The 26,002-nt window shown below is 32.7% G+C and overlaps 1 protein-coding gene across 30 annotated transcripts in view; it reads right to left on the reverse strand.

Moving 5' to 3' along the window:
- RIMS2 (regulating synaptic membrane exocytosis 2) overlaps positions 1-26,002 on the reverse strand; it is a 511,671-nt gene that overhangs the window by 127,804 nt on the left and 357,865 nt on the right. For 15 of the 30 annotated variants that reach the window (XM_064476903.1, XM_064476904.1, XM_064476906.1 and 12 more), the window contains one exon: positions 13,461-13,561. The exons of 14 other annotated variants lie outside the window; for them this stretch is intronic. In XM_064476903.1, the coding sequence (XP_064332973.1) occupies positions 13,461-13,561 (101 nt within the window). Of the gene's footprint in view, positions 1-12,372; positions 13,069-13,460; positions 13,562-26,002 lie in introns of those variants that run through there. One more of the 30 variants, XM_031439460.2, reaches the window with a different exon arrangement.

Genomic DNA, 26,002 nt, shown 5'->3' on the forward strand with positions numbered 1-26,002 from the left:
TAATAAACATTTGTCATCATGATGATGACATAAATAAATATTTGTCATGATGATAGACATATAATTACAAGTGTTCATTATACGTAGTAATATATTTCCATAATGAAACTACAGAAGTTCTAGATTGTGATACTCGGTTTTAATCATCATTCGGCTATGTTCTCAAACATTTTATTTTGGCCTGAAAATAGCTACGGAAACTTTATAACTTCCTTAATTCCATATCTCATTAAAAAAAAAAATAAGGCATTGTCCTTTGACACCAGATTGGCTTATTTACGTAGGTAGGGTTACATCAAACCTGACCTGGGAATCCATATTTCTACATTCTTGAAACTGTTAACCTGGGTTAGTTTTTATAATTATGTTTATACTTGGTATCAAGGAAAGTTAAGCCAAGGAACATAACAATCCATGACCACAACATTAATAATTACTAAAATTTGAAGAGTTTTGATGGTTTACTACTTTCCAATTTTTATTTTATATGTCATTTTATTTTTCTCAATATCTAAGACAGCTATTACTTTTAAGTTTATAAATAATATGTATTAATACTTAGCCATTTATTTAGATGTATCCACATAAGGTAACTGTTTTCTTTTTCAACAGCTTTAGTGGGTCTTAGATTTATTTTTATGCCATTATTATCCAGTAATATCTCAAACAAATGTCATCTGAAATTTCTGCCTCAATCAAGACGTCTGTTCTTCCTAGGCCCTTAAATACATTAATAACAATATCTCATTCTTATATATGTAACATTTCATTTACATCCAAGTCCAGAGAGAGCAGAACAGAATGCCTGATGCTAGTCCAAACTATTTTTCCAGAAGAGAAGAGTCACTATTAAAGCAATTATACCATTATTATGACTAAATGCTTCTCCAAGCCCTCAGATTAGAAACTTGTAAGATCTAGCTAGAATTAAGATATATCATAAAGAAACTCTCCTCAGCCATAAGAATTCCTAATACTTGATCCTTTGTAAATATCTTTAAATATTACATGGATTATTATACAATTTATATATATATTTTAGAGAATATTTATATAGTTTGCTAGGACATAGGCTGGAGATACTAAGTAGCAAGCTAGCATCCCCAAAGTTGCAACAGAAATAATACACTAACAACATAGCAGTAGGGTCATGGTCCTGCGAATCTGCAGCAGGCAGAAACACAAGAAACATCAATGGATTGAGGATACGAAGCAGGGCTCTCTTTCAAATATTAGATCCTTACAAAGTAATAGAGTAACTCAAGGTAGTTGCATCGAAGAGAATCAGAGGTAAAAACAGCCTAAATAACCAAATAATATTGAAAAACCTAAAAGGGCCTGACTCATCAAATGCAGGCATAGGGCAGGTAAAATTACATTCTGTTGAAAACCTGAAGAGGCCCACCACCCTTATTCCTTGTGTGAGAAAACAGGGAACGATCAGTGGGTTTGCATTAAGACCACTTGAAATGGAGCCAACAGTCACACATGGCAAGGAATAATTGTTAGGTCTTGCTTGGACTGTAGCAATAGCTTCTAAATGGGACTCCTTGTCTTTTAATATTCTTTCCAAATCCAGCCTCACTATGCCATTGGAGCTATCTTCTAAAAGCACAAATTTGTTCATACCGGTAACTTCTTAAAATGTCTTCAAAGACCATGATTGTAAAGGGGAACCTTCTAGATTTTTAGCTGAGTGATTTAAAGCTCTCCACAATCTGGTCCTAGACGTTTCTACTTCTTACCTCCTAATGTGTATCCTAGTTTGCTGAACATTTCTATTTTAAAGAACTACTGGCTGTTCCTTAAACATAGCTTGTGCTGCTTTTATGCTTTTATACCTTTGCTTAAATGTTCCCTCTGCCGGACATGTTCTTCACCTCGTGTATTATTCAAGTGTATTCCCAGATTTCTTTAAGCCAAACGAATATTTCTCTTTTAATTCTTCCTTTGCATGGCTTACTTTTACTATATTACATAACATAGCCTACTTTGTATGAGCACTACTTACGTCCATTTGTTTCCTTAATTTGATTATGAACCCTGAGGTTGGAAGGATTATGCCTACCTGCCTCCTCCTTTCTTCCTTCCTTTTCTTTCATTTTCTCTCTCTTCTTTTTTCCATTTCTCCCTCCCTTTATCCTTTCCTTCCTTTGTTCCTTCCTCATTCATTCAGTCCTCCATTTTATTTTTATTTACTTGATAGTTTCTCTGGCAATTTTTTTCTTTTAATGTTGCAGAAGCAGAATCCAGATTTAGAGCTGATCAGCTTCAGAAACTCCCCAGGTAATGCAGTTCTGAGTAGCAGGAAAGAGAAACTTACTAAATGTCCCTTGAGATTATAATACATTCAGATATAAAAAAGAAGACTCCTATAACCACCTTTTGTTTAAGCAAAAAGCCCAGGAAAGTTATTTGGTGCTGAAACATACTTTTAGTTATTCACTCATCACTGAGTCATTTAAAAAAAAAAAACAACACACAATATTTTAAAACTGAGAGTGATCTCAGAGAGAATGTAATCCACCCTTTTAATTTTGTAAATGAGAAAATGTAGAGACAGAGCAGTTAAACGAACTGACTAAGCTTATACAACTTGTTAGTATTAAAGTCTTTCTATTTCTTTTCATTAAAAAAAAAATCTTTGTGAGCTACAATGTCACATTTAATGGGGTACTAGGCAAGCATATTTAGAACCCAAGCTGCTTCTTTTTAAAATATTCACATATTGTTTACTCCTTTAAGTCGATACCTTAAAATAAAGATTTTCTTCCTTTTCTGAAACTTTGAAAACTATATAAAATAATATGCATAATGAGAATATAAAACTAGCGTAGAAATAACACTACAACACTACTTATAACTGTACTTGGATTAATTTTAAACAAGTAAAGCTTTTAAATAATTTTAAAAAATCATACAGACTAACCTGAATAAAAAGATGTTTTATGCCATATTGAAATAACACCTTAACATTCCATTTAAAATTCAGGTGATTTTTTTGGGGACAGAAAATGAAAATGGGCTTATGAAGTAACATGTTCTTACCAAGATTAGCTATATTATTTCCAGACTAGAGTACTATTTTACAATCTTCAAAACTGATAAAATAGAAATAATCAAAATCCCACATTTAGGAAAACAGTAAATTAATTTTGTTAATAAATAATATCTGTAATCCTTCCAACTGAAGAAAAATTACAGCTAATTTTTGTGCTCATGAACAAAGCTATTACATAATACAACTCTAGCTATGTTCAAATTATAATTAGCCAAATTAAATTGAAATTATAGATGTGGGCGACATGCTGTCCTAGTTGACTGATTGCTTTAACTGACTAAAGGTTTTGACTTAAGTCTCAATTCAATTATTATTCCATTTGAATAATTATTCCATTATTCCATTAATTATTCCATTTGAAGTATGAGGCAAAAACATTATACACATAAATTTATTCTCTAAATCATAATTATTATGCATAAGTTAATTTGAAAATCTATAGATTCCATCATTTGTGAGAATACATCGAATTCTGACACTGCTCTGAGACTACTGAATCAATAAATGAAACAACACTAGATAGAGGAAATGAAATATAGAAGATCTAGTTCAAACATAGTTTTAAAGATTAAGCTATGAGATAAAATGATTTCCTTAATTAATGATGAGTTTGCTTAAAACCCAAGTGTTATTACACAGTGATTTTTGTCAATTTGGCCACCAAAGTATCGTATATTTGTGTAGTACTTTATAGATTACAATGTTCCTTCAATTTGCATGCATGCAGAAAAAAGCTGGGTAATGAAGAACCATGGGGCAATTTACCCAAAATCTTATCACATAAGTAGTACAATCAAAATTAGAACCTAAATCTTCCAATTCTTTCTGAGTATTCTTTCTACTATGATTAACTCTAGGCAGAAACCAATAATCATACGCCCATTAGAAAATTGGTTTTTGACTCTTAGCCAATAACCTTTCATACCTTCTCTTGAAATTCGTATCTTGTTCTTGACACTAGAGAGACTACGAAGATGAATAAACTATATCCTCATTCTCAAGAAGTGTATAGTTTAATAAAAAGATAAGAAATGAGCAAATAAACACCGTATAAGACAGAATGTATGTCTTTTAGGAGGTGGTAAATAGCTTGGTTGGTTGGTTCAGAAGGTTTAAATGTTTTCACATCTCTATTGTTTTGAATATTCTTATATTTGTAATTTTTATACATCTGTATTTAATCCTTGAAAATTATATGAAATGTGAGTTGGAAAGAATATTTCTGCCCTATTTATCACATTTTCTTCCTTATTTCCCAAATCCTGCTTGATTCTATAAAGAAAGATCTCTCACCCCTCAGTGACCCATCCCTTATATCCCCCCGTGGGGTGTTCTAATTGTTAGCAAGCCAGCAACTCTGGAAGCTTGATGAAAGCAAAGATAAATGCATAAATTTCTTTTTTTGCTGGAGGTAAAAGAAAAAATGTTTCCCCTGTGTGTTAGGTAATATACAGGAAGAAATTATGCCCTTGGCAATAGCAGCTATTGTCCATAGATTGACTCTTTTACCAGCAAGCAGCTGGATGCAATGTATTTAAAATTCTTTTGTTACTGTTTAGCAACATCATATTTACTAAAAAGGGGAAAATTACAATTTCTTCTGTAATTTTTTAGTGTTCTATAACATATAAGTTGCTGTCTTAGTCATCTCAAATGACTTCGTATCTGAAAAATATCTTTTTTAATATTTCTTGGCCTGACATTTGGTTTTCCTAGCATGACATGTGGTTATATTATATAGTAGGAGGCAGCAATTGACAAATATAATGTAAAAAAAAGGACACACGCTTGAATGTCTGCATGATATTATAGCTAAGAAAAACATATTTAAATTTAAATGCGGTTTTATAACTAAGAAAAATAATTTTAAAAATAATCTTGAAAATAAAAAATGTTTCATCTCCTGGAATCTAAGAAGGTAGTTGGAAAATAGAGAAAAGTAGTCAAAATTTTAAGAAATAAAAAATTTGAAACAAATAGCTACAGTTAGTTGCCTAAAGATCCGTATTTCTTATTATAATCAAATGAGCTTTCATAATGCATTAAGGTGGTAAATTAATTACTATTAATTACTTTGTAGAGAGATGTTATGGCTGAATGGTATATCCCCCAAATTCATCTTATAGTCCTAACTCTTAGTACCTCAGTTTTGGAGATAGGGCCTTTAAAGAAGTACTTAAGGTAAAATGAGGTCACGCTGGGTGGGCCTTAATCCAATATGGCATGTGTCCCTGTAAGAGGAAATCTGAACACAGACACACACAGAGGGATGACCATGTGAAGACACAGCAAGAAGGTGGTCATCTGCAAGCCAATGAGAGAGGTCTTGGAATAAACCAAACCTGCCAACGCTTTGATCTTGGACTTCTAGTCTCCAGGCTGTGAGAAAATTAATTCCTGTTGTTTAAGCAACCTAGTCTGTGGCTTTTTTTTATGGCAGCCCTAGCAAACTAAGTCAAGGTGTAAAGGAAAAAAACCCTAAAGTTAGAAATTTTTAAATTCATAGAGTAGTCACAAATAAAAATTAAAAAATTCTAAAATTCCCTTAAAATTATTTACTATTAAGTTTTCAACTGTACATCTGTTACATAAAGCGAGGTCTATTTGTACTTGTGAGACAAGGAAAAAATAAGCAGTTGTTGCTTCCATCAGCTAAAAGATGGAGGAGAGAGATTCTCCTCTGGTTCAGAGCTTTAGGATGTGTGTGTATAGGCATAGATATAGATAAATTATGTGTAAAAATGACTTTCTCTCTCTCTCTCTGTTTACAGTTGAAGTATATTCCAGCTGATCAGGAAGTAGAAATGGCAAGAATAATAACTTGAGGTAGAAAAAAATTTGACTAACCTGGTAAAAAAAAAAGATAACCTAAATAACTTTTAAGACCTTTTAGATTATCATTAATTTTTACACTTTTCCTCCCTTTCCCCTCACATATTTTTAGGATTATCTTAAAGATTTACTAATCTATATCTAGTAGATTGTTGATGGCAACAAATATAAACCTGGTAAGAGCAAGGTATCTGCTGAAAATGATTCTTCTTTCTCTCTTTCATCATCATCATCATCATCATCATCACCACCAACACCACCACCATCATACTACAGCTAACAGTTACCTACTCCTTATTATAGTCCAAATTCTGTTTACGAGTTATACATACATGCAAATACATTTAATCTTGAAAACAGTCCTATGAGGTAGGTACTAACATGAGCACATCTTACAGAATAAGAAATCTAGGCACAAGGATGTTAATTAACTTGCCCAAGTGATAAAAATAGTGCCAGAGGTAGGATTTGAACACAGGCAGTTTGTTCTGGAGTCCACATTTTTTTTTTAAATTTTGGGGGGGAGGTAATTAGGTTTGTTTGTTTGTTTGTTTGTTTAGAGGAGGTACTGCAGATTGAACCCAGGATCTCAAGCATGCTGAGCATGTGCTCTACCATTTGAGCTACACTCTCCTCGCTGGAGTCCACACTTGTAATATTACTCTGTAGTCCGTATTTAAACATAATCCCTGAAAACAAATTGAAGAGTGATTAATAAAACTGCCTATAGATCTCTATTATTATAACCAAGACTTCAGAAGTTGTGCTGCGAATATGGTTACTACTGGGATTACTGACAGTGCACACTAATAGCAGGAAGATATACTTCCAATGGTTCCTTCTTCCTTGATATATTGATCATTATTTATGTCAAAGATAAAAGAATAAATTATGTAAATACATATAGACAATTTTCCATTACTTTTAAATACTAGTTTGGTGGATGTTTCATGTAATATAAACTAGAAATCTACCCTCACAAACATGCTAAGAAGAAACCACAGAAGAGAGAAAACAGGATAAAAAAGCTTTTAAAATATGATTTTATCTAGTTTCTTTTTTATTTCCATCTACAACTCTTTAAATTAGGCTATTCAGACATTTGTTGATTTTGTAGGTGGGACTAATTTTTTTAATCAGGCCTTGATAAGATTACCATTAACATCTCTTGTACTTCTAGGGCCATACTACGTATACTGTTGCTCTTACTTGCCAGTTTAATAATCTAGATTTTTAAACTCTAGTTTTATTTCTCTTCATAAATATACTTGGTAAAGTAACAACCATACAGTGAAGTAAAAAAGCAAGTGACTAATTAAAGGCTTAGAGCTGGCTGGTTTGGATAAGTGGCCTGACAGTCTGGAAGGGTGTGGCCTGGTTTGGGGCCAGGAAACAATCTAAAGTGCACTATACTTCGTCAAAACATGTCCTTGGCTGGTGGAAGACATGTAGGAAGTGGCAACAGCACCCAGGACTCAGCACAACTTCTCAGAGCCTTGTAGGCTCAGCGTGGCAGAAAGAATGCTTCCAGGTAATGTGATTTATCTTTATTTCTCCTGATGCTCCCATAACAGCAATTTCACTGACTTACAGAAGTTTTCTTTGAGATTTGGCTAAAAACATGAAGCTATCTGATTGCAAGGTTATGTAGAAAAGAATGCAATAGAAACATTCGACAAAGCAGAAGTTTAGAGAAATCTTGTTTCAGTGAAGAAATCCAGGTGCAGCCACTGGCATTTTCCCTGCTATATTCATCAATAAGTGATAAGAATTCTTGACCTGATTTGGGCTGGAAACTATGAGTAGGTGATCTTAACTCTGATTTTTAAAAAATGAAACAATTTTGCTGGATATCAGGCTAGATTAAGCCTAGCAGGAATTTTTTGAATCTGAATCCTCCCTCGTTCACAAAATAGTTGACTGCTTATTCCAAGAAAGGATGTTTCATTACTTCCTATAGGACATCCTAACTTACCCCTTGAGGACCTTACAAGGTAGAGATTGTGTTACTGAGATTATTCCTATTAGACTTCTAACGCTCTATGTATCAGATGACTCCATCTACACTGGCACAATGGTGTCTGTTTTATGTGAATACCAGGTTCTCTGGGTAGCTTGAGAACTGATGATCAGCAATTCTTCCTCCAGTGGGCATAAGGTCCAGCTCAACTGTACTGTTACTTGGCTATGTTATATGCTACCAGAAACTCAACTTTTCTGCTTATGCAAAGAAATTTTTCTCCTAGAACCTTATTTCAATCATTGCTATAAAATCATATCTTTCATTTCTTCACTCTGAATAAACACATGTATTTGCATCTATCATCTTAATGATTTGTACAAAGTCATCTAATCGACATTTAAAATTTGCTTCTTATAAATTTAGTTTTTCAGTTTTCAGATCCATTTATGTCACTGCTCTTAAAGAATATTTCTTTTTAAATATGCATACCCATATATGTACCTGTTAATAAACTTTCCAAGGGCCAGGTGCATTCAGTGTCAACTCTGATAACATCATTTTTTCATTTCAGTAATTTAGTTTGTAATTTCTTATCATCTGTTATGTTCTAGGCTCTCTTTATTTTTTTATCTCCATATCTTTTGAAGATTCATAAATTCTTTCCCCCTAAATTTGATTTTTCCTTTTGGACCTCTGCTGCTTCAATCTCTTTATCTGAGAATAAAGGGAACACTCAATAATAGCTGAGTTACACTAAAATTCCTTTCATTAGCTCAATTATTTCTTTACCATTTCTTTTCAACCTTGTCATACTCATTTCTGGTTCTTATAGACGCATTCGCTGTTACTATAAAAATAATAATAAATGTTATCTGCAACATTTAGTAAGCATTTTACATTATCTCATTTTCTCTTACTCATCACCATATGAAATAGATCTCAAAACCCTGTTCAGTAAAATAAAGAAACTGAGACTATGAGGTTAAGCTACCCAAAGTCACCCCAGTAGAGTTTGCCTGGCTCCAGGCTGCGTTCTCATCTCCTGCACTAAACTCAAGTACTGCTGCCACGCGTTGGTGATTAGAGTCTGAAAGTACTCCTGACTTACAAACATCAAACTTATAAACAGCCCATTTCTGCCACTCCTAACCAGCCCCAACCTGTCTCCCCTCTTCTGGTGTCCCTGCTGCCTGTCTCGAAAATCAACCAAAAACACTTGGTTGATTGTGTTTCAAAGGGCCAGCTTTGAATGTGTATTCTTCTTGTTAAGAAGAGAAAAGTTCGAGTAAAGGGAAGAGCTTAGTCAGCAATGGTGATCTACTTGCCAAAAATACTTTGTCTTTAACTATCTGAATTTTCTTACATTGATATTGTCTACAACGCCAACGTGTGAACTTTGTTTGTATTTACAGAGCTTATTTTTCTAAAAATGAAACTATCTCTGTGTCATACAGTTCATATTATAATGTAAACTACTTTAGTTGGATTGTTTTCCTCTTAATATGTCTCTTTGAAATCAGTGAATGATCCTTAAAAGACAAGAAGCTTGGTAGGAAAGGTGACAAGTACCTAGGCTCAGGTATGCACAAAGGATGGAAGAAAACTTTCTTTTCCTTTCTTGTGTTGCATTGTTCTCTGCCCCCAGAACACTAACTCAGTCTATTAGATGACAGGTTAAGTGGCTTAACATGAATTTCTGGTTCACATTTGAAAAGTTCTAGGCAATTTACAGGCTATATTATTTAATTCTAGAGAGAAAAATAAGAAAATAGATTATAATACAAACGCTATAACAGGGGTAAGATATTTTTGTGGGAACATTACCACCCAAAAAGAACATTTTTCTACAGAGAAATAAGCTTTGAGTTCCAAACAAATATTGTATCAATAAACTGTGTAGCTTCTCTGTTGAAATCTTTTGAAAAATAGCCTCTGGGTTCATTTAAAAACATTAAATATGGTTAATTTTAAAAACAAACACCATTTATTTAAGTAAATATTATCAAATTCTCCATATTCATTTTCATAAAGTATATACATTGTTTATCAATTATTGCTAATTATTGTAATTATATAACTCATGGAAGGGTAGCTGGCCTATGCTGAGTTATAATTTACATTGTTAAATTTAACAGACAAATCACATTTTTCTGAACCAATGGGGAGCAGAGAACATTGGTTTTAAGTTGATCCTTAAATTTCTGCTGCAGGTAGAATAGATGAATCACATTTAAGCTGGGATAAAAAAAATGCATTAAGCATGAAAGGGTGCACTGGCTACATAGTTAAATTCTATTTTGAGGGAAAACCCCCAAGAAATCATTGCCTGATTAAAGAAGAATCCTATCTGCTCATAGTTTTTGATGCTTTTATTAAATATAGACTGTCTGCTTAAAAATTTCCTAATATATTTAAAATATCTTTAGAAAGACAGTAACTTAATAGGCATTGCTCTACAGATACTTTCAAAGCGAGTTACTAAGGAGATATTTTAAAAATTAGTAAGAATTGTTTACAACTATCAGAGCAGAACGCTTGAGAAATTCAAGGAGGCAATACCCTTTAAAATGTGGAATGTGTAGTTTAAAAAAGAAGTTCACTGACAATTAGATTCCGCCAAAGCTTCTTAATAGCATCACTATAATTTCAGGAATACAGCTCAGAAGTACAGCATATGCCCCATTGTTTGAGGCTTTGGATTTAATCACAGTTATCTCAAAATTGAAAGCCAGATTAGCTACGAATAATATTTTCCATGATTTAATGTGAACTTGGGGAGATCACCTAACCTTTCTATGTTTCTATGTTTCTTAGTGCCCTCACCTAGTAAATGGTTTTTTTTTTAAGAATTAGACCTAATGTACTAAAGCACATAGCTCAATAGCGAGTCTTTAATTGGCACTTACTATCAAACAAGAAAAGAATGGAAATGTAAGGTAAATATCCCAAATTAAAGAGATGAATGCTGTTGAAAATTTTAATCTAAAGAATTGTTAGTATGGAAATTAATAATGACTAAATCTATATATGCCTTTGACTGAAAAAGAATACTCTGTAATTTTCTTTTTGATCCATGAGAGAGGAAAATCAAAGTAGGGATGACAAGCAGATACATGACCCAGCAAAGATAGTTCCACATCAGGAAATTTGCCGTGGAACAAAACAGAGTCGGGTTTTAGACCTTTTTAAAAAGTTGTACTTAATGACTGGATCGCATCCTTGGTTAGGTTGAGTGCATAACTCCAGGAATAGAAAATGCAATTATAAGAGACAGGATTTGTTAGAAACTACGAGAGGCCTTGTCAAGGAGTCAGATGACTTACTCTCAAAAGAAAGTCTCCATTGTTAAGTGACATCATTCATCACTGGCTTCCTAATAGAGAAAGTCAACTCTTTCAGTTGCCTAGAAGCAAACTGTACATGCAGCTCACCTTGGACCAGTAGTTCTCAAACTGCAGTCCACACCAGAAGCACCTGGGAGGCTTGTTAAAACACAGGGACCTCACTCCTAGAGTTTCAATTAAATAGGCCTGGAAGGGGCCAGAGAATTGCACTTCCACAAGTCCTCAGGTAATGGTCTGGGGCTACACTTTGAAAATTGCTGCCTTAGAATACCTAGGAAATCATACTGCTTAGCATAACTAGTCCATTGCCAAGACTTAAATTTTTTTCTAACCTAAAATAATTGGAGTCAGATACGAAACTTTGAATACTCAAGCATTCTTTAATTTATGAATTGGAATGTAATCAAAACTTATTTTTCTTAAAAAAAAAACTGAGCCATGCCTATAGTATTCCTTTAGTAAATTTCTGCCAGGCATCCGTAACAAGACTCATTAGTATTGCTTCTAAGGAACTTGTTTTTATTGCATGAACAATGTAAATCATACAGGTGACCCCGTTTCCCTTTCTGCCTGTGCTGTTTGTTAGGAAGCTTATGGTCAAAATATATGCTCCACCTGTAGCAGGTGTGTAAGACTCACACTATGCGTTTTATTCACAAACTTTGCTTCTAGCATTATCCTGTTTTGTCTTGACTTCATTTTCCCTTGATACTCATTTCTTCATTGACAGTATTAGTGAGAATATTATATGTATTTTAAAGAGTCATCTACATTCCTCCCTGAAGTATAGTGGGACATAAAATAAACTTGTGTTAGTTTATAGGAGCTTTCATATCCTATTCTATTAGGACTTCGTGCCTTGGTCTTTGGATATATAAAATGAATACATGAGAGATTAGAGCATAGCAGATGCCACAAAAGATCAGGTCTCTCTACTCAGCCTTAGGCAGAAACATCAAAACAGTACCTGGGAAGGCACAGGTCTCATTCCTGACATCAAGCTCAAAAGATTAGAGATGTATCCGAAATACTGTATCGTTCCAAATCTATTTTCTGTGAAAGTCACTGAACCTATTTGAAGCTATTCATATTTTCACTTTAGAGAAAAATTTCTAGAAGTTTAGAACCTGCTACATGAAGGCAAGGCTATTTTTTATTTGTCTTAAATTTACCTTTCTCTTGGCTTTCGGCCTGGGCCAGTTCCAGGACAGCAGAACCCTGTGATGAACAATCCTGTATTCACCACATCAGGCAGGATTCATGTAATTTGGGGAAGAGACTGGTGGTTTGAAAGAGAATGCTGATGTAAGAATCTCTGCCTCCTCTAGGTCATATAATGGAGAAACTAAAAACCTACGCTGCCTACTGCATACGCCTATCCAGTGTAGCCAGTTACGCTTTACTTATACGTCTTGTCTTTACTGAAGAATGGGGCATAACTGAGAGAAATTGGAGGTTTACAAGGTAAGGATAAAATAGACCTGAGTATATAAAAATTGTAACTGCTTTACTCTAATTTATAGGTACAGGGACTACAAATATTACATGATTGCAATGATTAGACACATATTAACTAAATGTTATGAATAAGTTTTATTATTTTCATTCTTTTGTTAAATCTTAAATAGGCACAGCATAACGAAGTCTTTTCACGACTTTGGCCATGAATAATATGATGAACCTAAAATGTTTTGAAAATACAAAGGCAATGAAGGGCAAGAACAATGAAATAGTTTTTTCTACACTAGTAGACTTCACACCTTAATTTACTACCAGAAAGTGGTTCAAAGATTCTCACTAAAAAACTTTCAAACGCCTTACAACGCCTCAAGAGTATGTATTTTGTTCCAATAACTTATTAATAAAGTAGATTGAATTAAAATACTATAAAATAAAAAATTCTATATGTAGGAAAACGGTGCGATGATAATCGAGGTTTTTCTTAAGCATTTTTTGAGGGTGCTGGGGCCTTTACAGGTTTTATAAAACAAAAAATTCTAAAAAATTTGCTCTTCACATCATTTATTAGTTTTATTTCCTTAATCTCTTATAATATATAATGATTCTTTTACATTAACACAAATCTATACCTAGAAGTTGGTATATAAACACATAAAAATTTTAGCATTTAATAATATCATGGGGCCATTGGATCATATGTTTATGTTTGACTAATCTGCATTTAGCAGCTTATGAGACGCTAACGGTTTCATATGACTAATTGATTATTTCACAACTTTTAAAAAGAAAAATGTCTTGCCTTTGAATGGTAATCTTGTTCCAGTCTGGGATCTGATCCGGCTACCTGTTTGTATTTGTTAATTTTCATTTGGCGATTTCTCTCCTCTATATCCATAGCACCTATCGAGTAGAAAAAAAATCCATAAAATTAATGTTCAGTTCTTATTTCTGAGCCCTACTTACAGGATGTATAAAAAAAAAAGAAATGCTAGGCTGAAAGATTACTTTCATTCAAGGTAGTACGTACAAATTAAATATCATATTATTTTCTAGATTTATTTTAAGAATGCAATTTGGTGAATAAAATCATGATTATTAAATCTGTAAAATAATTTAAGTCTGAATAAAATGTAAGTGAATTTAAACAGAGACAACAAATCTTCATTAAACAGAAAACATTTTCTGGTACATGTATGTTTAGGAGAATATATTTGTCAGCACATAAATATGACAATAGTAATATGATAAGAATTGTGGCTTGTAATTAATTCATCAAGATTTGATTTATTTACTGGAAAAAGGTTGTAAGTCTAATTGGTTTCAAATACAATTTTACAACTGCATTTAGAATTATCAGAAAATCACCCCATGTGTTAAACTAAAGCAGGTTGCTGCAGCATACAAGTGGATGCAGTTATCAAGATTTTTTGACCTTGAATTTTCTAGAACTTGGATCAAGACAGAGGCACTTGGAATAATACTCCTGAAAACATACCATGCCAGTAAAGGCATAAAGTATTACTGAAATCATTTGAGAAAAAAAAATGTAAGGAGGTGAGAAACTGAGATAATAAGGAAAAATGAGACAAAATGAGATTAATGCTGTTTATAACAGGTGCTTCCTCAAAACACATCAATTACAGATATCAAAGGATCTTTAAAAACTTTGGTTAGAATAAGAACTAAATTCAACTAGAAAATCTTAGCAAACATGAAGTGCTTTAAAATGGTATTTATGATTTTTACTAAAGAGATTTTATAGAAAAATTCCATTTCTCATAAATAATGGAAAAACAAAATCTCAATTGTATGTTACCAATCTACAAACTGGGAAAAATAATCGTATCTTAGTAAGCTCAAGTGGGTATCTATAATAAAATATTGTCACGTAAATTCAGAAACACTAAATGTAAGAGTGTAAACATACACACACACATACCCCTTGCTTAAGATCATATTTAAAACTGCAGTAAAGACATTTAGACAAAAGTGTGCCTATTCAAAAATAGGTATGTTAATACTCATCCTGAAAAAATCTTCAGTGTGTTTGATAATTCCTGTTAGTAAAAAATTTAAGTAAAAATTGAAAATTAAAATAAGACATGAGGGGAAGAAAAAGCTTCAAAAAGGAGTAAGAAAACTTTGACTCAAAGAATGTACAGAGTTTAGATTTTATGACCTCTAAGTAAAAGAGCAATTTAAATCAATTAAGCAATTTGTTTGAGTCAAATTTGAATAATGATTTGATTAACTGATTCTGTGCCAAATTATAAAATGGGAATAGAAATATCATGTTAATATAAGTTGAATGATACATAAAATCAAGTGAGTGCCTCCATGATATAAATGCAAAATATAGCCAAGTATAAATGCCTGTTAGTCTAGTAAAATACAATATTGGAATTGTTTGTACCTCAAGAGAGATTCTCAGGTAAATATGTTTATTTTCTCTGAGGGTAGGGGAAAAAAAAGCCATCCCAACTTCAAAAAATTATGTGTACTGAAAGAATATTAGCTAAGTTAAGTGTTTGGGAAGTTTCTTTTAAAAAGTTTCATTTTAATATCATAGTAGCAAAATCATATTTTAAACATAAATAGCACCAATAGACAAAGTTTAAACACATTATATACATATATAGATATATATATACATACATAGAGATATATACACATACATACATATATATGCATTTTCTAATATTTAGACTATTTCCTGGACATCAACCTCTTATGACTTGTATTAAATTCTTTCTTTTTTTAAAAAAAATCTTTCTAAATATTAGATAGTAATGGGATACATACTGGCAGGAGACAGGAAACATTTTCTGTAAAGGACCCAACAGTAAATATCTTAGATTTTGCAAAGTATGCAATTCTGCCATTGTAATATGAAGGCAGCTACAGACAATGAATACACAAATATGTGTGGCTGTAGTCCAATAAAACTGTATTTACAAAATAGGCAACAGCCTGGATTTGGCTTAGGGGCAGAGTTTGCTGACCCTTGCATTAAAGCATATTGATAATACTGCTATGGAAAGAGTATTTCTCCTTAGTAATGGTTTAAAAATTTTGCAAAATCAAGTTTATGGATCATCATTTATATTTAACAGATCACTGGGGGATCTAAGATGAATATTAATGTGTATCTGCTAAAAGTAAACATACAGGCAAATAGAGAGAGTAATATAACCATTTAAATATGTTATCAACTAAATTTAATCTCAAACGCATCTCTCATCTCCAGACTCAATCATCATCTATAGATGGTCCTTCATTGGAAAAATTTTTTGTTAGAATCTTAACCAATGAAATCTTAAGGCAATCACCTTAGTGACTATCCAATAAACAAACTTGGGTAACCATACTTTTAACTTGTAACTTTAACTTCTCCTAGGAGTCCAATCCTTAGGACAAACAGTAACCAGACAGGCCTCTCTCCAAAATTATTTGGCTCATATGAAGTCTTCCATTTTTTTCTACATTTTAATCAGTCTATTCTCATAAACAAAACACTCCACAAACAATAATATCCTCAGAGAGGAAAGTATCCTATTTATAAAGAGACCCACCATGAGAGATTCTTCACCAGCGAGTTGATTTTTCTTTGTTAATCATTTTCTCTAAGGAAAATAACCCAGAAATAATATTTTCAATAACATTATTTTGGTTTCAACCAAACTCAGTATTGTTTCTTTTCCCCCAAGGAATAAAACACAATTTGGAGGAATCAATGCAAGTAGAAGGGTTGTTCACTATCTGGTTGGGGAATGGAATATGTATTTTCCTGAACTTTCAACTCTGATGTCCAATGCTGCACTCTACAAAAGGAAAATAAGTTAACGTGTTAAGGAGGCAAGTTTTTGTTCAATCTCCTCTTTCAAATTTACGTAAATCTACAAATTTGCATATAAAAGGTCCTGAAAATTCTGTAATAAATAATAATTATTTGATCACAGATAGCATCTCTCCTTCCACCTATTTACCAGGTAGTATCTTGCTGAACTAGTTTTAAAAACACATTCTGGGAAACACTGGCTCATAGGTTCAGAAGGTAAATTTACCTAGGAATCTCTATAAGTCATACTGCTTATATGTAATGACACTGTGCTTATTACAGAAGACATCCTAGAGGTTTAATATGCTTTTGTAATTTGAGTACACTGAAAACACAGTCATTATGTGTTCAAAATCAAATCTAATATCAAAGCATTTTCAAATTATAACAAAAATAGATTAAGAGGTTAATGGGACAATCAGACTTCATGGACAAACCCAATACAACAAAAGATTGCATATATTTATATCTATTTATTGGAAAGGTAATCTGTTTAAGTGTATTAAACTGTAATATTCAAATTGTCTCAAATTCTTTCTGGTATAAGGTTAATTATTAACTAAACTAAGAAAATATGATTTCTTATTTCATTAATATCTTAATAACATAAGAGGTTAACGTGTTCTTAAACCAACAAACTTAGTTCGTAAACCAACAAACTAAGTGTTGTGGTTATTTTGAACTTAAAAAAAGACTACTTAAAGTGTCTAAAAATTTAAAAAACCATATTTATAATGTTGGCATGGCAATCAAGTTTAAAAAAGTTAAGTTATAGGTGGATTTTGTAATCAGAGATGTAGTTGAAAACGGCCAGATTAACAGGCAGCAAGACAGTGGTTGCTTGGGTTTCTGCATTTGCAATACAAAGATCATCAGTATACTTTCAGTGATTTCTATAGTGCATGTCAAACAGCAATGGCTTTATATTTGCTTTTCCAAACACAAACACACACACACACACGTGCACAAACACGCAAACACACGCACACACGCTACTGGAGTCCCAAAGCAGCTTTACAAACCAAACTTCTTTGAAGTAGGAACACAGGCTTGGCAGTAATGCACTTCACAATGAATATAAACAGTAAACAGAATATTGAAGGACTGCCGACTTGGTGACACATCTTGTGATCTTAAACAAAATGCTCAGGTCTGGGGATCTTAAGAGGGAAAACTCAAGCCCAATAGCAAAGCTCAAAGAAAGAACACCAAAATTCAGGGAAAAACATTGGAGAACCTACGATTACAGCATCATGGGAGCCTAAGATTATCAATCTTATCTAAATCTACAAGCTATATTGTTTAGCACCCCAGATTCTTGAGGCTAATTTAATAACTTTTAAACATTCTCCCTCCTCCTTGACCCATCCTTTTCCTCTGCCTATATATAAATATTTGGCTTCAGGTTAAAAAAAGGTCTTCCTTTAATTGAGATTAAAAAGTTTCACTAAGTGGCTATCTGTTTCATGAGGGTTTCTGATGAAAATATTCACATCTTTAGTTCCTTTTTCTTTAATTATTATGTCTTCACAAAACTAAGATGTGCCTTTAAATAATCTAAGGTTAGAAAACAAATTTATACTGTTCATATTTTTAACAAAAATAATATATCAAGAACTTGTGGGCTGATCATTAAATATTTACATCTTATGACTGGATTTATTCTAAATTTTATCCTTATAAAAGGTACACGCTAGATTTACTTTCCAGTTAAATTTGAGAATTAAAGACATTTGTGTAATATCAAATTTTAATTAGTAGTGAAAGACTTCCAACACAAACTATTCCCTGTTGAAACTATCCAAATAATTGAAGTCAATGTGGATAAAGTGTATTTGTATAAAATACAGAGATAGAATAAATGTAAACTGAACATAAATCAAAATATTATCTGAGGCCTTTTTCTGAGTGAAGCTAAAGAAGTATATTACTTACATATTAGAATCATTTTTAAAAATTAACTATATTTTGCCAAATCATCAAGGAGAGGAAAAAATTACTTGTGATATCTATCCTATGAAATCCTGGTTTACAAACTTTTCTTCTAAGAAAACACAGTGTGGAAGAGGCACAACAAAACAAAAGAAGATTACAGACAATAATGATGACAGTGACAGAAATAACATTCCAAGTGATTAAAGTTAAAAAGGCCAAATTCATGTAGTCTCTAAATGCTACAATCACCATTTAAGTATATACCAAATTAAATGCAATAAAGAAAAACGTATAATCAGTGTATGCAGCTGTTTGCTCACTCTGATGTAACAATCACACAAGAAAATGTATGGATATTTGTATTTATTTTCCAGGTGCAGTAGAAAAGTCTATAAAAACAACTTATTGATGTCTTTCAGTAGTCAGAGGAATAAGAGTAGAAATTGTTAGAATGACTCATGAGATAAGTAAGAATATGTAATACTTTGTCATGTTATAATATTATTTTCAAAGGCAGTGCAATTCAAAAAGAAAATACTGTCTCTGATTTTACTGAATATTTTAACAGTTCTTTCGATAATCTGATAACTGTGAAAAAACTTATTTTTCAGATTGACAGTAATATACTAACAATTTCATTAACAAAAAAATTAATGGTCATTTATATAAATGTTTTCTGAAGTACCTGATGTACAAAGACAAAAAGCAAATTACTTAAAAAAATAAAACATATTTGGTACTGTGTATAAAAAGGCTTTACAATGGTCATATTTTTTAACGTGAAATTTCACTTCCCAGGATCTTTCCTAAAGAAATAAATCAATGTGCAAAGACATACATACATACTCATGGCGCTATTGTTTGATAATTATAAAGTCTAGGGAAAAGAAAGGCCAGGGAAAGAAACTCCATATGTCCAAGACAGGGGATTAGTTAACTGCACTTACAATATATCTACAGATAATTACGTATCCAGGAGAAATGAGAATGGTGTGCATGTGCATTCACATATGTAAATTATATAAAATAAAGATACCACAATTAGTGATTATAAAATATTAAATGATAGATATGGTAGTATAGTTTGTAATTTAAAACACCAAGTAAATTCATAAAAATATAAATGCACATAATTGAAACAAAAGACAAAGAGATGGAGTGAAAAAGATTTAAGATTTACACACCAGAGCAGTTATCACTGGTTATTAGAAGTTAGTATAAGTGCTTTTGGTTTCTTATTTGGGTTAATACATAGTTCATAAAATGTCCACAATGACCATACATTATACAGAAAAAAATGTTATTAAAAAACACAAACTATAACGTTTATGTGAACAAGGACAAATTATCCAGTTTGAAAACCCTATGTTCTTCCCATGAGTGGATAAAAATGCTTTGAAAATAAATGTTAAATGATTTTTAAAATGCAAATTTAAATGCAAATCGCTCATTATTTAATTTATTTCAGGGACATATATTTATGTGGATGTAATGATTAAAAATGGTACATAATAAGAAATACTTCCAAATGCAATAAAGTGCAGATCTTTCCAATTTTTGTGAATATTAATATAAAAAGTGATCTGTCATGCTTTAAAATTTCCCACATTAGTTTTCTCAAGTGTAGGACTTAAGAAATTGTACACAAAACTTTTAGAAGTTACTTTAAAATGCTTTCTTCACAATCACTTGCCCATAATGAGTTTTCTCATATTTTAGACTAAAACTTTGTTATACACTAGGACCTTGCAAAAAAGTAATTTAAAAAAATTTTTTTTATTTGATAATCTATATTGTCATTTTATTTTTTAAGTTTTCTTTTTCTTTTTTTTCTCTATTTTTTTTCTTTTTAAAGCCCAGTATTTTATCCTCTTTTGGGGGGGGGGGAGTAATTAGATTTTGTTTTATTTTATTGATTGATTGATTATTATTTTCCTATTAATGGAGGTACTGAGGATTGAACCCAGGACCTCGTGCTTGCTAAGCACACACTCTAAGCTATACCCTCCCCACAAAAATACACTTTTGTTAGCTAAATTATTTGTTAAAATAAATGTAACGTAGAGAATAGCAAATATTGGAACAAATTAAATTGAAAAAAGGTATGAAAATAACTACTGTGAAAAAATTGTAAATCACATAACAAGTTATTTTGTATTAGTACTGGAGCAAATAGAAGCATTTTCTTTTAAAGTGTAAACCAACTTAGTCTTAACTGTGCAAGTAAGATACATGAGTTTTGAGAAATAATTATTTCCAAATCAATTAATTTTGAGGATTTTTCTACTGTGGTCACTTGGAAATAACACATTTGGAGTGAAAGGAAATATAATTTGATTTTGCTTATAATGAGTTTGCTTATAAAATGATCTTTGCTCCCAGTAATGTAGGAAAACTGAACTTCATAGATGCCTAAGTGAAATGTGGAATTAAACGAAACGTAAGTGCTCTAGAAATGTATGAAACTGTTGTCCTACTTTAAGGCTCATAGTTAATGGGCTAAATAGTCTTTCAAATTATCTTCTTAACCTTAATGATCTATTTTAGATATTTAGGTTGCCCGTTATGCTGTGTATCAGTATGCTGTTTCCTTATTAACTCCTTACCATATTCATTAAGTAGTACTTCAAAGGAGATGCTATAGACAAATTTCATACTCCTTTCACTACAGTCAAAAGAAACTGATACTCTAATACTTTAGGACATAAACTATAAAGAGGGTTCTAGTGATTTCAGGAAATAGAGTACGTCTATTTTTCACATCTAAATTCAGTGAAAAGACTACTGGGGCTTTATTATTCAGAGGATTTGGATTTTAGCACCATTTTGGTCTCAACATGTAAAATCAGCATGTACTTGGGACCACAGTAGAAGATCAGGGTTTTGACCATGGAGAGTGCAATGGAGGTAATCATCACAGACTTGATAGGGCTATGGAACTGCCCAAATTTAGGGTAATGAGTATATTAATAATACATAGGATTGAAGAAAATCTTAAAAACAGCACTGGTTTCAAGGTAAGAGGCAAGATTTGGATTTGAGTCTTAATTTCATAAGCTCTACAACTGTAAACACTTCATTTCACCCTTTTGGGCATAAAATTCTTCATCTGTAAAAATGAATGATTTTGAACCAGATACTCTGATTCCTTCTGCTGTGTAACTCTCTGGTTGGTTAATTTTGAAGCCAAATGATGTTTAAGTGTTTGTTCTTTTATATTGTAATACTTAATTCATCAATATAGATAATGTAAAATGTTCTAGAAATTCTTACTCTGTTTGCCCTGGTATTGCGTTCATTAAAATTTCCTTTACTGAAAGTGTGTGTGTGCGTGTGCATGTGTGCACGTGTGCGTGTGTGTGTGTGTGTGTGTGTGTATACAGAGGAATGGGATGAAGGAAGAAAGGAGGGAAGAAGAAGGACAAAGAAGGAGGGAGGGAGGGTGGGAGGGAAAGAGAAAAAGAGAGAGAACTGAAAAGTTCATTAAACCAGGAATTTCACCAAGGCAAAAAAATCCTAAGAGCAATGTAATCCAGAAACATCTTCCAGACTAGCTAAAGAGTAACTGTTTCACCCATATACATTTTTCCCCCAGTGTATAGTGACATGGAGTTTCGGAGAAAATATTAGTAACTTTCTAATAATTGAGTTATTTAAAACTTGTTAATCATTGTTCCTGTATCTTTGAAAAAATAAGGTATCTTTTAGAGGATAAACTAAATTTTAAAATGAAAGTCCCTCAGAGAAGGAATGCAATGGTTATTATTACAATTGGTTCTAAGAAAAAGTGCAACAACCATTGATAAAAGATATAAACATGAGTCAGATGCATCACAGTAATAAACTATTCCTCGTATGTGTTAAGCACTTTGGAATGTTCTGACTTTTTACTGATGGCTAAAATCTACATTCAGGAAGAGATAATTTACAGAGTAGCACATATTACTACCCTGTGTATGTCCTGTCTCCATCTTATTCTGTCTCGGCATGACACTGTGTCCCACAACTGCGGCCTTATGAACATACCCATCAGGTATACTTCAACTACAGCCCCTTTACACATTTCAAAAGGTTGCCTAGAAGTTTTGAAGGGAGCATGATAAAGAAATTTAAATGCATTGTTACATTTCTTTGTTGAGAAACATACATAGAAATTTAAATATACTTACAAATGTTGACACTGTTAATTGAAAAATCATTAAAAATAAAAATACCCATCAATATTAAAACTGAGACACGACCTATGCTGGAAAGGGACCCATATGATTTTTCTCATGTATATTAGTATGGAAATTAATAATAACTAAATGTATATATGCCCTTGACTGAAATATTTAGACACATGGATTTTAAATAGTACTCATGCTGGACATCAAGCTGTATTTCTTTCTCCAAAGATGCTAATGATTATTATTGGTAAAGGGTACAAGAATGACTATATAGAGTAACTAATGTCACATAGTATAGCACTCTTCATAATTCAAAGGAATGCATCCTAAATGGTTCATAAATAGGGACATTTTATGAAATGTTCCTGTTCAATACTGAGAAGAGGAAGTTAGATGAGATCACTCTCAGAGAAAGAAGGATGAGGATTAGATGAAGAGGCATCAGGAGAGACTAGCCTAAGCTAGGGACTGAACTGAATTTCATTCAACTTTCCAAATACTCACGTGGTAATACGAGTTGCTCTGAGGATCCTAAACAAAACTGCAAACTAGATGGAGTTGGTCTCCATTGACTTTACATTTCTCTTTCTGAATTCCTCTCTTCCTGCTCTCCTCTTCCTAGACCTCGAGTATTGTTCTTTCACGTTGTTCTCTTCACAATGCCTCCCCTACCCCCTCCACCAGGTCATGGGTAAAGCTCCCATTTCCTGAGGTTAAGGGCATGGATTCTGACACCAAACCCCATTGCTTCAGTTCAAATTCCAGCTTCACATGACTAGAGTAAGTTATTTAGCTGATCTCTAGCTGAATTTTTTTTCAATTAGTAAACTAGAAATAAAAATGGTACCTTCAAATGGTGCAAAATTCACTTTTGGATTAAAATAATTTATACCACAGTGACTTAATTATCCAAAATGTTGACTGCATTTTAGAAGGATTTATTAACCCAAAGAAATCTCTGACTGAGGAAATGCAAAGTTAAAATTGGTTTTGATCACTGAGTCCTACCTCTTCTACAACTATTCCAAACCAAAATCTTCTCAATCCCTTTGTCTGAATTAGTTCTTATACTGGGTCCCCCAAGAGTAAAATCTATGATACCTGGAATTAACATCTTAGTCATCAATTATTCATCACCATTCCAAGTTTGGTAAGTGAGACCCACCGTGTCTAATATGAAAACAATGGAGTTTTACCTGACGTGAGCATATGTGCTTGTACAAGTGACCCTTACATAGTGAGCAATAAAGTTAGAATACTCAAATGCAGAGAGCCTCTTACTATATCTCCAATGCTGAGTCAAGTGCAAAACGTTACTTGTTTACTGCTGCTTCCCTCTTATTTCATGGTGACTTTACTCAAAGGAAGACTTCATCACTGAGTACTAAAACTAAGTCTGATATTGTGAAACTTATGTCTCAAAGGTTCCCCAAAATGTCATATTTGCCAAATCCAGCGCTCATTCCTCAACAACATTCTCCTGGTCCTCACTGCAGCATTTGACACAATTACACTATCTTTGATAGTTTCTCCTTCAAGTGTTTGGCCTCACACTTCTCTGACTTTCAGTTCACTTTTTTCCAGATATTTTGTTGGCTCATCTTTCTCAGCCCATCTTTCAAATATCTGCATTTCCTAAAGTGTTATCATTACTTTCTTTTTTATACTATCCCTGAGTGATTTTTCCTAAGTCCATAGCTTCAACTGTCACTCCAGTGATGAAGGCTCCTACCTTTCCTGTAAGCTTGACTCACATTTCTAGTTGCCTCCTAGCCACCCCCAAATGGAGATGCCATCAGCACCTAAAACTCAGCTTGTCCAAAACAAATTGAAATTACTTCTAATGTTTGTTCTTCCTTCAGTTTTTGATGAATATCCAAAACATTCAGAATCGACTTCTTTGCTAACTGCCTTGCTTGTTCTTGATCTTTCCTGGTTAACTGACCCCTACTTGAGACTCAAAGCTTTGGTCCTTTCTTCATTTTCTTGTTCCTCTCTTCTCGCTGAAGCTGTAGGCCAGCCCTATCCGTTATCCAGCCCTATTTTGGGAGGGGACTCGGCTCTTGATTGTTTGAGATGTGTTAGACTAAGTAAATTTTTCTATTAGCATACCCTTAGTACTATTTGGGTAATATTTTAAAATTCATTTTAATTTTGTGAATTTCCAATAACTTTTAACGTCAGATTTATTGAGGCATAGTTTACAAAAATTAAAATTCGCACTATTTAGGTACGAAAGTCTGTAACATTTGATAAACATATATAGTCAGGCAACCTTGCCACAATCAAGCTATAGAGTATTTCTGTCGTCCTAAAAAGTTCCCTGCTTTTTTGTCAACCCTCTCGCTGCCAGCCCAGGTAACCACTAGTCAGATTTCGGTCTAGCTTTTAATTTTTTTCAATAATGTTTTTAGACTAAAATTTTACTTGATCAAGGAGATCACAGAAAATGAAATGTAGCAAAAGTGTTTAAAAATATACAGTTAAAATCTTGTCTTCTAGAGCTCAATACTAATGATATTAATGTTCTGGCACAATTAAATGTTAACAATAATAGTGATACTTGTTATATGACAGGAATTGCGTGAAGAGCTTTGCATGTGTTATAATAATGTTACTCAATCAGTATAGTTATTTGTGATAGGACTTATTTTCTTAATTTTACTTATTAGAAAATTTCTACAAGGTCATGCAACTACTAGGTGGCTTACACTGATCTGTTCCCTAAAATTTATGGTCCGAAATATTTAGAATCACGAAGTGACTCTCTCCCTCACACACACCACTCTCAACACCTGTTTATTCTTTTCCTTTTCCCAACGTTCTCTCTTTTAACACCTCTTCCTTTTTCTTTTCCAACAGCATCATCTCTTTGGCCTTTTTTTTGTTGTTGTTGGTAGTGCTTCTTTATTTCCCTAAGAGCCCAGCCTAGACTGCGATAGTTATTTTTCATCTGTAATCTCTTTAGAGACGCCTTCTGATTCTCATTCCTATACTTTGAATTGGCCTATCAAGCTCCTTCACACTCTGTATGACCTTTCAATCTATGACTGGGTTCTCCCCATTAGTTGTGTCATGTAATTAATTAATCCAATTACTTCTACTTATTATCATTTTGCTTTTCATTAAACTTTGCCTTTCCCACTATTAGTTCTCTTCCTCATCCCTACCCTCGCATCCCATCCCCCATCCCCTCAGGCCTTCATTCAGTTTGATAAAAAGAAACTATCGTCTGTCAAGTAACATCTTTATCTTCAGTTAAATTATAACCTAATTTTAAATTCCCTAGAAAATTATCTCCAATATATTCATTTCAACTTACCCTCTTTTATATGAAACCTATTTATTTTTCATGCCAACTCTTTTATAATATTTTTACAGATATTAAAATAAAGATCT

Source organism: Camelus dromedarius, chromosome 20, assembly GCF_036321535.1.
Source record: "Camelus dromedarius isolate mCamDro1 chromosome 20, mCamDro1.pat, whole genome shotgun sequence".
NCBI classification, from domain to species: domain Eukaryota; kingdom Metazoa; phylum Chordata; class Mammalia; order Artiodactyla; family Camelidae; genus Camelus; species Camelus dromedarius.